At 42.0% G+C, this 13,917-nt stretch overlaps 1 protein-coding gene across 3 annotated transcripts in view; it reads right to left on the bottom strand.

The window, feature by feature from the left end:
• The window catches only part of LOC139370592 (phosphatidylinositol 3-kinase regulatory subunit gamma-like), a 31,057-nt gene that overhangs the window by 15,210 nt on the left and 1,930 nt on the right, over positions 1-13,917 (bottom strand). For 2 of the 3 annotated variants that reach the window (XR_011627162.1, XM_071110214.1), the window contains exon 2: positions 3,087-3,814. Coding sequence is in view for 2 of the 3 variants with exons in the window: in XM_071110214.1 (XP_070966315.1) it covers positions 3,087-3,411 (325 nt within the window). In the remaining variant the exon portion in view is untranslated. Of the gene's footprint in view, positions 1-3,086; positions 3,815-13,917 lie in introns of those variants that run through there. The other variant, XM_071110329.1, reaches the window with a different exon arrangement.

The following is a 13,917-nucleotide window of genomic DNA, read 5'->3' on the forward strand; positions in this document are numbered from 1 at the left end:
ATTTTTTCCACGAAGCAGTAGGCCTATGTCTACACCACCGTGAAAATGTCAGTTTTTATATTTAGTTGCCTTAGTCTTAAATGCTTTGTTGTAGAGTTCCTGAGATGTTGAGCAATCAAAAAATAAAAAATAATCACATTTCAGCAATTGAACTCTGAAAGTCTCTGCTAGCCTCACAGTGGCCATTCTAAGCAGTTTTCTTTCTTCTACTCCAGTTGCTTAGTTGGATGGAAGAATTGTGGAGAAAATGAAGAAACCTGGACACCAGGCTTTGGGCTGTGTCACTCCCTGTGTTCCCGTACACCACTGCCTGCTCAACCCAATTCGTAGAACGGTCCGTCGTCACTCCCTGTCCCAAGGCTGGGTATCTTTACTAGTCCATTGGCTGCACTTAATGGTATGTGTCTCCTGCAGACAGACTAAATATAACTAACATAGGTCCCGCCAGTAAAATAAGCCTTTAACATTCCCCAATTAAAATAATGAGAATGTAGAGCATGTCTGGAAACTAAATTATACAGCATGGGTGAGTCTTTTTCTCCAAGGACGAAGGTAGTTCGCCTGGGCTTTAAAAAAAACAGTCTAAATTGCATGTCAAGTTCATATTGCACTCAATCCACCTACAATATCACAAACTATCCTTAGTTTGATGACAGGGGTTTTGCCTAAAGCCAAATTTAAAATACCTGAAGTACGTATGCAATGCAGGAATACAATTAGGCCTGTCCTGAGTAGATAGGCCTAAGTTGCAAAAATACACAGAAGTGTACAACCCAAAATGTATAACTCGATGCAACTATGCAGGGAAGCCATTTTGCGTAACTAATTGTGTTGTGTACATACGTTAGGTATAAATTAGATTTAACTCCCAATCAAATTGTGTCAAAAACATTTTTCATCATTCATTTCAGAGCAAATTGTCAGTAATGACTAAATAGAAGGAAAAACTACTCTACAACCCATGGCATTTTAGAGACATAGAAAGAAAAAAAGAAAGCAAGTATGCAATTATGCAAGAGTAGCAGGGCTGCAGCAAAGAGAGGGGACATGGGGAAACCTGTCCAAGGCTAACAGGTTGGAATGGGCAGCTGTGGGTACCATTTCCATGTCTCCTAGCAGGCCTGTGGCCTGGAGAGGAACTGAGCTGACCTGCCCTCCTACAGAGAATGAATAGAAGGCAAATATTGAAGCAGTGTCACGTGACTGCAGAGGAATGTGCTGCTTCAGCAGAAAGCTCCCCTACCTGCTCCCTTTCCAGACTGACCTGGTGCTTTTCCAAGCTCCCAAAGCAAGCAACACAATTTACTGCCTCCAGAAGGGGAGCAACAGGCAGAAAACTGAAGTACAATGGGAAATGGAAGGTGGGCTGATACTATGTGAAGACAATAATTATGGGTAAATAACAAAATACAAATAAAAGATAAGCGGACATCACAGATTTAAAAACAATTTAAAGAGTAATATCATCTAGAATGTTGAAAAAGTAGACAGGGTTTGTTGCTCTTGTAATCCTACGTACTGTATTCTTGTATGCAGAAATGTGGGGAGTCTGTGGTGTATACAGTGCCTTCAGAAATGATTCACACCCCTTGACTTTTTCCACATTTTGGTGTTACAGCCTGACTTAAAAATGTATTCAATTTAGATTTTTTTTGTCACTGGCCTACACACAAATACCCCATAATGTCAATGTGGATTTTTTTTTTTTTTACAAATTAAGAAGAAATGACAAGCTGAAATGGCTTGAGTCAATAATTATTCAACCCCTTTTATGGAAAACCTAAATAAGTTCAGGAGTGAAATGTGCTTAATTAACAAGTCATGTAAATTGCATTGACTCACTCCATGTGCAATAAGTGTTTAATAACACATATATATATATATATATATATTTTTTTAAAGCTACCTCATCTCCATACCCCACACATATAGATAATTGTAAGGTCTCTTAGTCAAGCAGTGAATTTCAAACACAGATTCAATCACAAAGACCAGGGAGGTTTTCCAATGCCTCGCAAAGAAGGGCACCTATTGGTAGATGTGGGGGGAGCTGACATTTGAGCATGGTGAAGTTATTAATTACACTTTGGATGGTGTATCTATATAGCCAGTCACGACAAAGATCCTTCCTAACTCGGTTGCCGGAAAGAAGGAAGGAAACCACTGAGGGATTTCACCATGAGGGCAATGGTGATTTTAAAACAGAGTTTAATGGCTGTGAGGAGAAAACTGAGGATGGATCAACAACATTGTAGTTACTTCACAATACTAGCCTAAATGACAGAGTGAAAAGAAGAATGCTTGTACAGAATAAAAAATATTCCAAGACATGCATCCTGTTTACAACAAGGCACTAATGTAATACTTCAAAAAATGTGGCAAACCAATAACCTTTTTTGTCCTGAATACAAAGTATTATGTTTGGGGCAAATCCAATACAACACATTACTGTGTACCATTCTCCATATTTTCAAGTGTAGTGATGGCTGCATCATGTTATGTGTATGCCTGTAACCATTAAGGATTAGGAGTTTCAGGATATGGAGCTAAGCACAGGCAAAATCCTAGACGAAAACCTGGTTCAGTCTGCTTTCCACCAGACACTGGGAGATAAATTCACCTTTCAGCAGGACAATAACCTAAAACACAAGGCCAAATCTACACGGGAGTTGCTTAACAAGAAGATGGCGAATGTTCCTTAATGGCCGAGTTACAGTTATGGCTTAAATCTACGGCAAGACCTGAAAATGGCTGTCTAGCAATGATTAACAACCAATTTGACAGAGCTTGAAGAATGCTCTTAAGAGACTTACCCAGAAAGATTCACAGCTGTAATCTCTGCCAAAGGTGCTTCTACAAAGAATTGACTCAGCGGTGTGAATAGTAAAATTAGATATTTCTGTACTTCATTTTCAATAAATTAGCAAAAATGCCCAAAAACATGTTTTCACTTTGTCATTATGGGGTATTGTGTGTAGATTGATTAAATAAAATGTTTTCCTCACCAATTTTGAATTCAGGCTGTAACAACAAATTGAGGAATAAGTCAAGGGGTATGAATACTTTCTGAAGGCACTGTGTCCTACCTTGATGTGCTGGGGGAGGCTGAGGCCTGGGGGCTGCTGGGAGGGGTCTCTGCTGCAGAGGCTGGTTGGGCACCACATACATCTTCACAGGCCCCACATACTGGACATACGTCCCAGGGAAGTCTCCCCTCTGCTTAGTGCGCTTGTTGACTCCCACCATCCATCCCAGGCAATCCGGGTGCTCCTCGTCCCCATCCTTGAGCCCAAGAGATGTCAGTGACGTCTTGCTGACGGTCAGTATGTCCCCTGGCTGGAGGTCAAGGTCCTCGTCCCAGTCTTTGTTATAGACATAAATTGCTATGAATTGGAAGCCCTCTACAGCCATGTGCAAAGATTTCCAACTATGATACACACTAACCAGGGCAGTGAAGTGCCAGAGTGTTGAGGATGTTAATTGTGATGGCAACACTATTCAGGAATTTTCAACTAAAACTAAGAAGCATGACTGAACTGTTGGTGTGAATGGTTGAAACTCAGACCTGGCCTGTGTTTGAGAAATAAAGCACTTTCTTTAGCTTGATCCCTCGGTGTAACCAGACAATGGAGCAGAGAGACGGCATTGGCAACATGCTCTTTGGAAAGACCCGAGACTTGCAGGTAAGAGCTGAACCAAAGTAGGGTTCTGATTTACACTGGTACGGTCTAGGAATGACAGGTGCAGGGCAGGCACTTCAGTGACTCTGAGCACGTCGTATTGAGAATCTTCCAAGTGTTCCTGGTAGAAAGCTCTACAGAAGACAAAAGGCATAGATTCAGAAGAGAATACATTAAGCACATGAAGCCAAATCAATTAGGTTTTTTTTCATTTAAAACCTGTCTAAACGGGGAGCTAAACATTATCCCATCCATTTTTCCCAAAAGGATACCCCACATATAAATCTATGAAACTGTCAACTGAAATGTAGAAAAGGGCTAGCCTAGGCCTACGTTCCCCTTGAATAATAAGCACCAAGTGTTCTTAGCCTCAGTCAACTATCACAGACACTCAACTAATTCAAATCTTATGACACTACTAACTTAAAGGGACACTGCGACATTCCTGCATTTGTTCTACTTCAAATCAAATTCTATTTGTCACATGCGCCGAATAGAACCTTACAGTAAAATGCTTACTTACACGCACTTAACCAACAATGTAGTTTTAAGAAAATACCTACAAAAAAGTAAGAGATTAGAATAATAAATGATTAAAGAGCTTCAGTAAATAACAATAGCAGGTCTATATACAGGGGGTACCGATACAGAGTCAATGTGGAGGCTATATACAGGGGGTACCGATACAGAGTCAATGTGGAGGCTATATACAGGGGGTACCGATACAGAGTCAATGTGGAGGCTATATACAGGGGGTACCGATACAGAGTCAATGTGGAGGCTATATACAGGGGGTACCGGTACAGAGTCAACGTGGAGGCTATATACAGGGGGTACCGGTACAGAGTCAACGTGGAGGCTATATACAGGGGGTACCGGTACAGAGTCAACGTGGAGGCTATATACAGGGGGTACCGGTACAGAGTCAACGTGGAGGCTATAAACAGGGAGTACAGGTACAGAGTCAATGTGGAGGCTATATACAGGGGGTACCGGTACAGAGTCAACGTGGAGGCTATAAACAGGGAGTACAGGTACAGAGTCAATGTGGAGGCTATATACAGGGGGTACCAGTACAGAGTCAACGTGGAGGCTATAAACAGGGAGTACAGGTACAGAGTCAACGTGGAGGCTATATACAGGGGGTACCAGTACAGAGTCAACGTGGAGGCTATATACAGGGGGTACCGGTACAGAGTCAATGTGGAGGCTATATACAAGGGGTACCAGTACAGAGTCAACGTGGAGGCTATATACAGGGGGTACTGGTACAGAGTCAACATGGAGGCTATATACAGGGGGTACCGGTACAGAGTCAACATGGAGGCTATATACAGGGGGCACCGGTATCGAGGTAATATGTACATGTAGGTTGAGTAATTAAAGTGACTATGCATAGATAATAACAGAGAGTAGCAGCAGCGTTGGGGGCGGGGGCGGGGGGGGGGGGGGCAATGCAATTAGTCTGTGTAGCCATTTGATTAGCTGTTCAGGAGTCTTATGGCTTAGGGATAGAAGCTGTTTAGAAGCCTCTTGGACCTATATTTGACGCTCCGGTACCGCTTGCCATGCAGTAGCAGAGAGAACAGGTTGGCTGCAGTCTCAGACAATTTTTAGGGCCTTCCTCTGTCACTGCCTGAGATAGAGGTCCTGGATGGCAGGAAGCTTGGCCCCGGTGATATACTGGGCCATACATACTACCCTCTGTAGTGCCTTGCGGTCGGAGGCAAAGCAGTTGCTGTACCAGGCAGTGATGCAACCCGTCAGGATGCTCTCGATGGTGCAGCTGTAAAACTTTTTGAGGATCTGAGGACCCATGCCAAATCTTTTCAGTCTCCTGAGGGGAATAGGTTTTGTCGTGCCCTCTTCACGACTCTCTTGGTGTGCTTGGACCATGTTAGTTTGTTGGGGATGTGGACGCCTAGGAACTTGAAGCTCTCAAACTGCTCCACTACAGCCCCGTCGATGAGAATGGAGGTGTGCTCGGTCCTCTTTTTCCTGTAGTCCACAATCATCTCCTTTGTCTTGATCACATTGAGGGAGAGGTTGTTGTGCTTGCACTACACAGTCAGGTCTCTGAGTGGGTTAGAGTGGGTCTAGGGTTTCTGGGATAATGGTGTTGATGTGACCCATGGCTACAGACGTGAGTGCTATGGGTGGGTAGTCATTTAGGCAGGTTGTGGCGAAATCTGCACGGAGCCTTCACCGTGCGCTGCCACTTTAAGAGCGCATGAGCAGTAAGGAAGGAGGAAATAAAGAGAGCTCGTTCAGCTCTTTGGGGAGGGGCTCTTTGGTGGCGCGACAGTTTGATTGTGTGTGCTGTGCTGCAGAAGTTTTGTTTGTTTTCAGCTCGTGTAGTTTATAAAGTATTTAACTCAATCATCGGTGTGATCGCTCTAGGTCGTGGTTGTTTTCGTTTGGGACAGCACCCGTTATGGGTTGGTCCCCCCCTTGGGTTGTGCCGTGGCGGAGATCTTTATGGGCTATACTCGGCCTTGTCTCAGGATGGTAAGTTGGTGGTTGAAGATATCCCTCTAGTGGTGTGGGGCCTGTGCTTTGGCAAAGTGGGTGGGGTTATATCCTTCCTGTTTGGCCATGTCCTGGGGTGTCATCGGATGGGGCCACAGTGTCTCCTGACCCCTCCTGTCTCATCCTCCAGTATTTATGCTGCAGTAGATTATGTGTCGGGGGGGCTAGGGTCAGTTTGTTATATCTGGAGTATTTCTCCTATCCTATCCGGTGTCCTGTGTGAATTTAAGTATGCTCTCTCTAATTCTCTCTTTCTCTCTCGGAGGACCTGAGCCCTAGGACCATGCCTCAGGACTACCTGACATGATGACTCCTTGCTGTCCCCAGTCCACCTGGCCGTGCTGCTGCTCCAGTTTCAACTGTTCTGCCTGTGATTAATATTATTTGACCACGCTGGTCATTTATGAACATTTGAACATCTTGGCCATGTTCTGTTATAATCTCCACCCGGCACAGCCAGAAGAGGACTGGCCACCCCACATAGCCTGGTTCCTCTCTAGGTTTCTTCCTAGGTTTTGGCCTTTCTAGGGAGTTTTTCCTAGCCACCGTGCTTCTACACCTGTATTGCTTGCTGTTTGGGGTTTTAGGCTGGGTTTCTGTACAGCACTTTGAGATATCAGCTGATGTAAGAAGGGCAATGTAAATAAATTTGATTTGAAATTTGATAAGCTAACTTTTTTTATGAATTTAAGCAAAAATCCCAAAATTCCAGGGCTAAAATTCCTGGAAAATTTCTGGAAATTTACCAGAAAGTTTCCGACACTTTGCAATCCTAATCACAACATTATGATGTTTGCTTCCAACATTAGGGCTGTTTTTCTAAAGAAGTTAAATCCGCTTCGTAGTTTACTTCTTTGCCACAATACTAACGAGTATCACGATACTGGTATCGTCCCGGCCTATTCATTATTTTCATTCAATTTGTTAACATCCAAACAGACACCATCTTCCATATGGGTCAAATACATAACAATAGATGAGATCTGTGGATTGTATAGTCTTTTTTATGAGCGAGAGATGACTGATTCATGAAAACTTAGTATTGACCTCAAAGTATATATATATAAATCAGACTAATGCAGCTACAGTATCCCATTAAAAGGTTAGGGTCTTTTGTATTGTGCATACCATTTAGGTTTGAGTGGCAGAAAGCCATTATGAGACAATTAGTTTTAAATTCTGTTGCACCACCAAGCAGGTTACCGCACCAGTCATGTAGCGTAGAAAGAGCTTTGCTCTGGTAACGTTTGTGTATCATTGAATTCTGGTTGAATCCTCCAAATACATCTTCTTTTATTCCTTTGATTGAAAATAGTCTTAGCTACTTTGTTTCTCAAGTTTCTCCTAAACTTTGTTCTTTGCAATGCAGTTCAGTAATGACGCCTGATCATAAAAAAAATTCACAGCGAAGTTAGAATATATTTCTGCAAATAGAAATGGTTTGAATGAAATTAAAAAGTGTGCTCAATATCAAGTACTGGAGAAAGTTATTTTGCATATGTTCAATCTTATTTAAGAGTTGTAATAGTAGGACTGGCTTTTTACATAACTTTTAAATGTTCATGGTCAATATTAGGGGTGGAAATGTCGGTCAATTTTGCTGCTGACTAACTGACCCTCATTAACCGGTCAACAAACGGTAAAATAAATTCCACACAGTAAAATGACTTAACCAACAGAAAATCTTATTAGAGATCTATATATAATGACGAGATGCTTATTTTTCCGCCCTAACAAAGGCAGGTGAAAAGCTTAGGGCCAAAGTAAACCCATAGAAACGTATTGCGATTATTTTGGATAGATTTTGGCGAGAGTGAAACCTCTTGCTTTGCCTCTTCCTCTCTGATACTTGGCATGTATACAAGGAACGGTCATTTTTCATTAAGATATTAATTTAAATGGAAACATGAAACAATAGCAAGCCTATCGTCTTACATTTCAAAAGGCGATAGCCGATTAAACTCCTGTAATGAAGCAGCTAATAAAAAGTCATTTTCAAACATTTGCCACAATAGAATTCCCCATTCTAAACCTAATGCTAGCAGTTGTGACAAAGATTAAAATCTCTGTAAGAAACTTTAAAAGAAGGGGAATCTCATAGCAACAAACTAACTTCTCATAGCAACAAACTAACAAACTTTGGCTTCTGGACAACGAAAGAAAGTTGATATGAAAACCAATAGAACATGAGGGAAAAGCTGGTTAATGGCATGAGGAAGTCATTATGAAATAATTGCCTCCATGTTTTTACGGATGGATTTTTCGCATGGCTACTTTGAAGCAAGGCAATACATGCCTCGTTATTTGAAGTAAAGTAAAACATTCAGGTTTCAAACAATTATACTGCCACAAGCTCACATTGCAAAATGGTGGGTGACGCGTTGATAGTCAATGGTAAGCAGGCTACAGCCTATACACCCAAATGGGAGGCGAACGTTAATTACAAGTTGCAATTGAGAAATAACAATAGCTCCTTTAATCGTGGCTACCAAAGTTTTGAATACGCAATTGCATTTATAATTGTTATTTTTTGCTTAGAAAAGCAGGTTTCACTCCAGTAGCCTACAAGCTTTTTGAGGAGCTACTCTCGCGCTGTCAGACAGGTGGCAGGCTATTCCGCTCTGTGAGCGTGTGAAAAAATACATGACTAACAAAAATGCACACGCGCCAATTTAATTCCGCAAATTATGCAAATTACCTTATGGACTGATAATCATGACGGCCAAATGTATTTTCGGCAGCAAACCAATTGACGATTAAGTCAATTTTAATAAGTCAAGATATATTTTAGATATTTAGAAGTTTTAACTGAGGATAATGAGGATCTTAGCATGTAGTGATGATGGGGGAAAATACAGATAGTTACATGTTGCAATATTATTTTGGGACGATATATTTGATCAATATTTGACTCCCAAGTTTTTTTTTTGCTACTGTTGGTAGCATTAGCTAGCGCTAGTCGACTTTACCTGCGCTAAAACTCTGGGATTTTCCATCCTATAGCTTGTTCTACATCTTCTTTTGAAATAGTGAGCCATGTTTTTAGCACTTTTATTTCCCTGCCTGATCATAACTAATTCTCATAACCTCGTCTCTCTACAATAGGCAATATGTTTAACATCAAAGCGCAAAAAAAAAATCGAATTCAAATAAATCGCAGTATTGAATCGCAATACATATAGAATAGTGAAAATCGCAATACATATCGTATTGGCACCTAAGTATCGTGAAAATATTGTATTGCAAGGTCCCTGGCCATTCTCAGCACAAGCATGAAGGCTTACAATTAATAGATTTGGTCTTGTTTAGGCCAACCTGGTGGATTTAAACACTTGTGTTTAGAAAGACATCAGTAAATCAGATATACACTGCTCAAAAAAAATAAAAGGGAACACTTAAACAACACAATGTAACTCCAAGTCAATCACACTTATGTGAAATCGAACTGTCCACTTAGGAAGCAACACTGATAGGCAATACATTTCACATGCTGTTGTGCAAATAGAATAAACAACAGGTGGAAATTATAGGCAATTAGCAAGACACCCCCAATAAAGGAGTGGTTCTGCAGGTGGTGACCACAGACCGACCACTTCTCAGTTCCTATGCTTCCTGGCTAATGTTTTGGTCACTTTTGAATGCTGGCGGTGCTTTCACTCTAGTGGTAGCATGAGACGGAGTCTACAACCCACAAAAGTGGTTCAGGTAGTGCAGCTCATCCAGGATGGGACATCAATGCGAGCTGTGGCAAGAAGGTTTGCTGTGTCTGTCAGCGTAGTGTCCAGAGCATGGAGGCGCTACCAGGAGACAGGCCAGTACATCAGGAGACGTGGAGGAGGCCGTAGGAGGGCAACAACCCAGCAGCAGGACCGCTACCTCCGCCTTTGTGCAAGGAGGAGCAGGAGGAGCACTGCCAGAGACCTGCAAAATGACCTCCAGCAGGCCACAAATGTGCATGTGTCTGCTCAAACGGTCAGAAACAGACTCCATGAGGGTGGTATGAGGGCCCGACGTCCACAGGTGGGGGATCCCTCAGGAGACCACCCGCCACCTCATCAGGAGCATGCCCAGGCGTTGTAGGGAGGTCATACAGGCACGTGGAGGCCACACACACTACTGAGCCTATTTTGACTTGTTTTAAGGACATTACATCAAAGTTGGATCAGCCTGTAGTGTGGTTTTCCACTTTAATTTTGAGTGTGACTTCAAATCCAGCCCTCCATGGGTTGATAAATTTGATTTCCATTGATAATTTTTGTGTGATTTTGTTGTCAGGACATTCAACTATGTAAAGAAAAAAGTATTTATTAAGAATATTTCATTCATTCAGATCTAGGATGTGTTATTTTAGTGTTCCCTTTATTTTTTTGAGCAGTGTAGTCTACTAATTATGTCTGATAAATCTCTCACACATGATTTCTTAATCCTCACACTAGTAAAAGTGCATCATTGATCATGCAAACCAAACACTGAATGTAATTTGAAAGTAACTGTATAAGATGCTTGGACCTAGAATGTTTCTGCAACAGCCATTATCACTCAATGGGTAAATAAGATGCGTCTCTTGACACAAACTGCATATTCACTGCTTATTACAGGCAATCGTCGTGCAAATACTTTACTAAGAAATTCTAGTAGTTACAAAATGAGCTAGGGAAATTAATTTCACTGGTACATCTTGAAGTCACTGCAGCCAGATCACCTTGACTTTGCATGTGGACAATGGCTTAGGTCTTATGTTGCCATCTGAGTACAGCATAAAATAGTATTTATTGTGGTGCTCATTCCTCCTAAATTGATGAGTTATCCTGTCCCGTATCTCATCTAAGAATGATGCAGCTTGAAACGAGCCATAACACAGAGACATGCACACAATCCTAAATGCAATGCCAGATTATGGCTAACAAACAACTGGTATGGTGATGATGGAAATGAAATAACGTAAAGACATCATAGGGCAACACTCACCCACCTTTAGGCAGAGAGCGAGAACTGGCCGGGGCACAGCGGGTTTGCAATTCGACAACCTTCGAGTGCAGCGGAAAGGTGCCAGGGTGGACACGTGGCACTGATATACCCAACCATAGGCCTCTGTCCTCACGCCATCCTTAACCCCCTCTATTCTGCCTCAACACCCTTTTAAAAAATCCTCTCCTTTTGGTTGTCCTGTCCTTAAATACACAACCATTCCGACGATGTCATTTCCACTGTGCGGTCCATTTCCATTTGAAAGAAACATCTGCCTTATTCAAGGTACTTTGAATATTCAAAAAAATCTAAGTATTTCTGTTTTTACAGTGCAACACAATAGAACAATGTGGGTTTTGAGGATAAAGATTTCACCGTCATAGGATGGTTAATCTTAGTCACAATGATTTTTACAGTTTGAGAGCACCTCGTGCAGAAGGGACAGGATCAAGAAGAGAGGGGGGGAAAAACTCACTCATCAATAAATAAATAAAGGAAGTCACTGTTGCTACAGAGAACGAAAGCTTAGTGGTCTCCTGGATTCCTATTGGGCAGTCTGCTGCCATGTGCCCAGGAATCACCAGAGATGCTCTAACAAATCAAGGAAATGTTCTAAAATTAGAAAATGTATCTAGGCAGTGATCGCTTCTGACCCTCGAACTCCAACTTAATAATTTTAATTTTAACTTAATAATTTTCGACTTCACTAATAGACTAATAAAATCCTGATTGGTGGAGTGCAGTAGAGATGGTTGTCCTTCTGGAAGGTCCTCTCATCTCCACAGAGGAACTCTGTCAGAGTGACCATCTGGTTCTTGGTCACCTTCCTGACCAAGGCCCTTCTCCCCCGATTGCTCAGTTTGGCCAGGCGGTCAGCTCTAGGAAGAGTCTAGGTGGTTCCAAACTTCTTCCATTTAAGAATGATAGAAGCCACTGTGTTCTTGGGGACCTTCAATGCTACCCTTCCCCAGATCTGTGTCTCAACACAATCCTGTCTCGATGCTATACGGACAATTCCTTCGAACTCATGGCTTGGTTTTTGCTCTGACATGCAATGTCAACTGTGGGACCTTATATACACACACAAGTGTGTGCCTTTCCAATCAATTGAATTTATCACAGGTGGACTCCAATCAAGTTGTAAAAACATCTCAAGGATGATTAATTGAAACAGGATGCACCGGAGCTCAATTTCGAGTCTCAAAGCAAAGGGTCTGAATACTTGTGTAAATAAGTTATTATTTTTAATAGATTTGCAAACATTCCTAAAAACCAGTTTTTGCTTTGTCATTATGGTTTATTGTGTATAGATTAATGAGGACATTTAACAATTAAATTAAGAATAAGGCTGTAACGTAACAAAATGTGGAAAAAGTGTTTGAATACTTTCCCCCCTGCTCATATTCTGTATTTTACTATAAATAGAGATCACACAGGTTTAAGAATACACCAGGCTACATTATTATTTATAGATATACAATACATGGCAAAAGTATGTGGACAGCCCTTCAAATTAGTGGATTTGGCTAGTTCAGCCACACCCGTTGCTGACAGGTGTCTAAAATAAAGCACAAACCCATGCAATCTCCATAGACAAACATTACCAGTAGAATGGCCCGTACTGAAGAGCTCAGTGACTTTCAACGCTGATAACGTCACAGGATGCCACCTTTCCAACATGTAAATTCGTCCGGCCTGCTAGAGCTGACCCCGGTCAACTGTAAGTGCCATTATTGTGAAGTGGAAATGTCTAGGAGCAACAACGGCTCAGCCACGTAGTGGTATGCCACACAAGCTCACAGAATGGTACCACCTAATGCTGAAGGGTGTAGCAAGTTAAAAAAAATTGTTTGTCTGTTGAAATGTTTGTTGGGATCTTCATGAAATGGGTTTCATGCTCGAGCAGCCGCACACAATCCTAAAATCACCATGCGCAATGCCAAACATCGGCTGGAGTGATGTAAAGCTCGCCGCCATCGGAGCAGTGGAAACGCTTTCTCTGGAGTGATGAATCACGCTTCACCAATTAGCAGTACAACGGACAAATCTGGGTTTGGCGGGTGCCAGGAGAATGCTACCTACCCCAATGCATAATGGTCTGGGGCTGTTATTCATGGTTCAGGCTAGGGCCCTTAGTTCCAGTGAAGGGAAATTACATTCTAGACGATTCTGTGCTTCCAACTTTGTGGCAACAGTTTGGGGAAGGTCCTTTCCTGTTTCAACATGACAATGTCCCCGTGCACAAAGCAAGGTCCATACAGAAATGGTTTGTCGAATTTGGTGTGGAAGAAATTGAATGGCCTGCGCAGAGCCCTGACCTCAACCCCATCAAACACCTTTGGAATGAATTGGAACGCCGACTCCAAGCCAGGGCTTATTGCCTAACATCAGTGCCCGACCTCACGAATGCTCGTGGCTGAATGGAAGGAAGTCCCTGCAGAAATGTGCAAACATCTAGGAGGAACGCCTTCTAGAAGAGTGGAGGCAGTTAGAACAGCAAAGGGGGTACCAACTCCATATTAATGCTCATGATTTTGGAATGAGATATTCGACGAGCATGTAGTGTATTATTATGAGATCATTTAAAAGCCCAGTGGAATCAAATGTAATATTCCCGTGTTTTGTGTATATATTTCAAATACAAAGTTGAAATAATACTGTGAAATTGTGAACATGGTGATAATGCCCTTATAGCGTAAGAGCTGTTTGAAAAGACCACCTGACATTTCTGCCTGTTTTG

The sequence above is a fragment of the Oncorhynchus clarkii genome, chromosome 1 (assembly GCF_045791955.1).
Source record: "Oncorhynchus clarkii lewisi isolate Uvic-CL-2024 chromosome 1, UVic_Ocla_1.0, whole genome shotgun sequence".
Classification (NCBI taxonomy): Eukaryota; Metazoa; Chordata; class Actinopteri; order Salmoniformes; family Salmonidae; genus Oncorhynchus; species Oncorhynchus clarkii.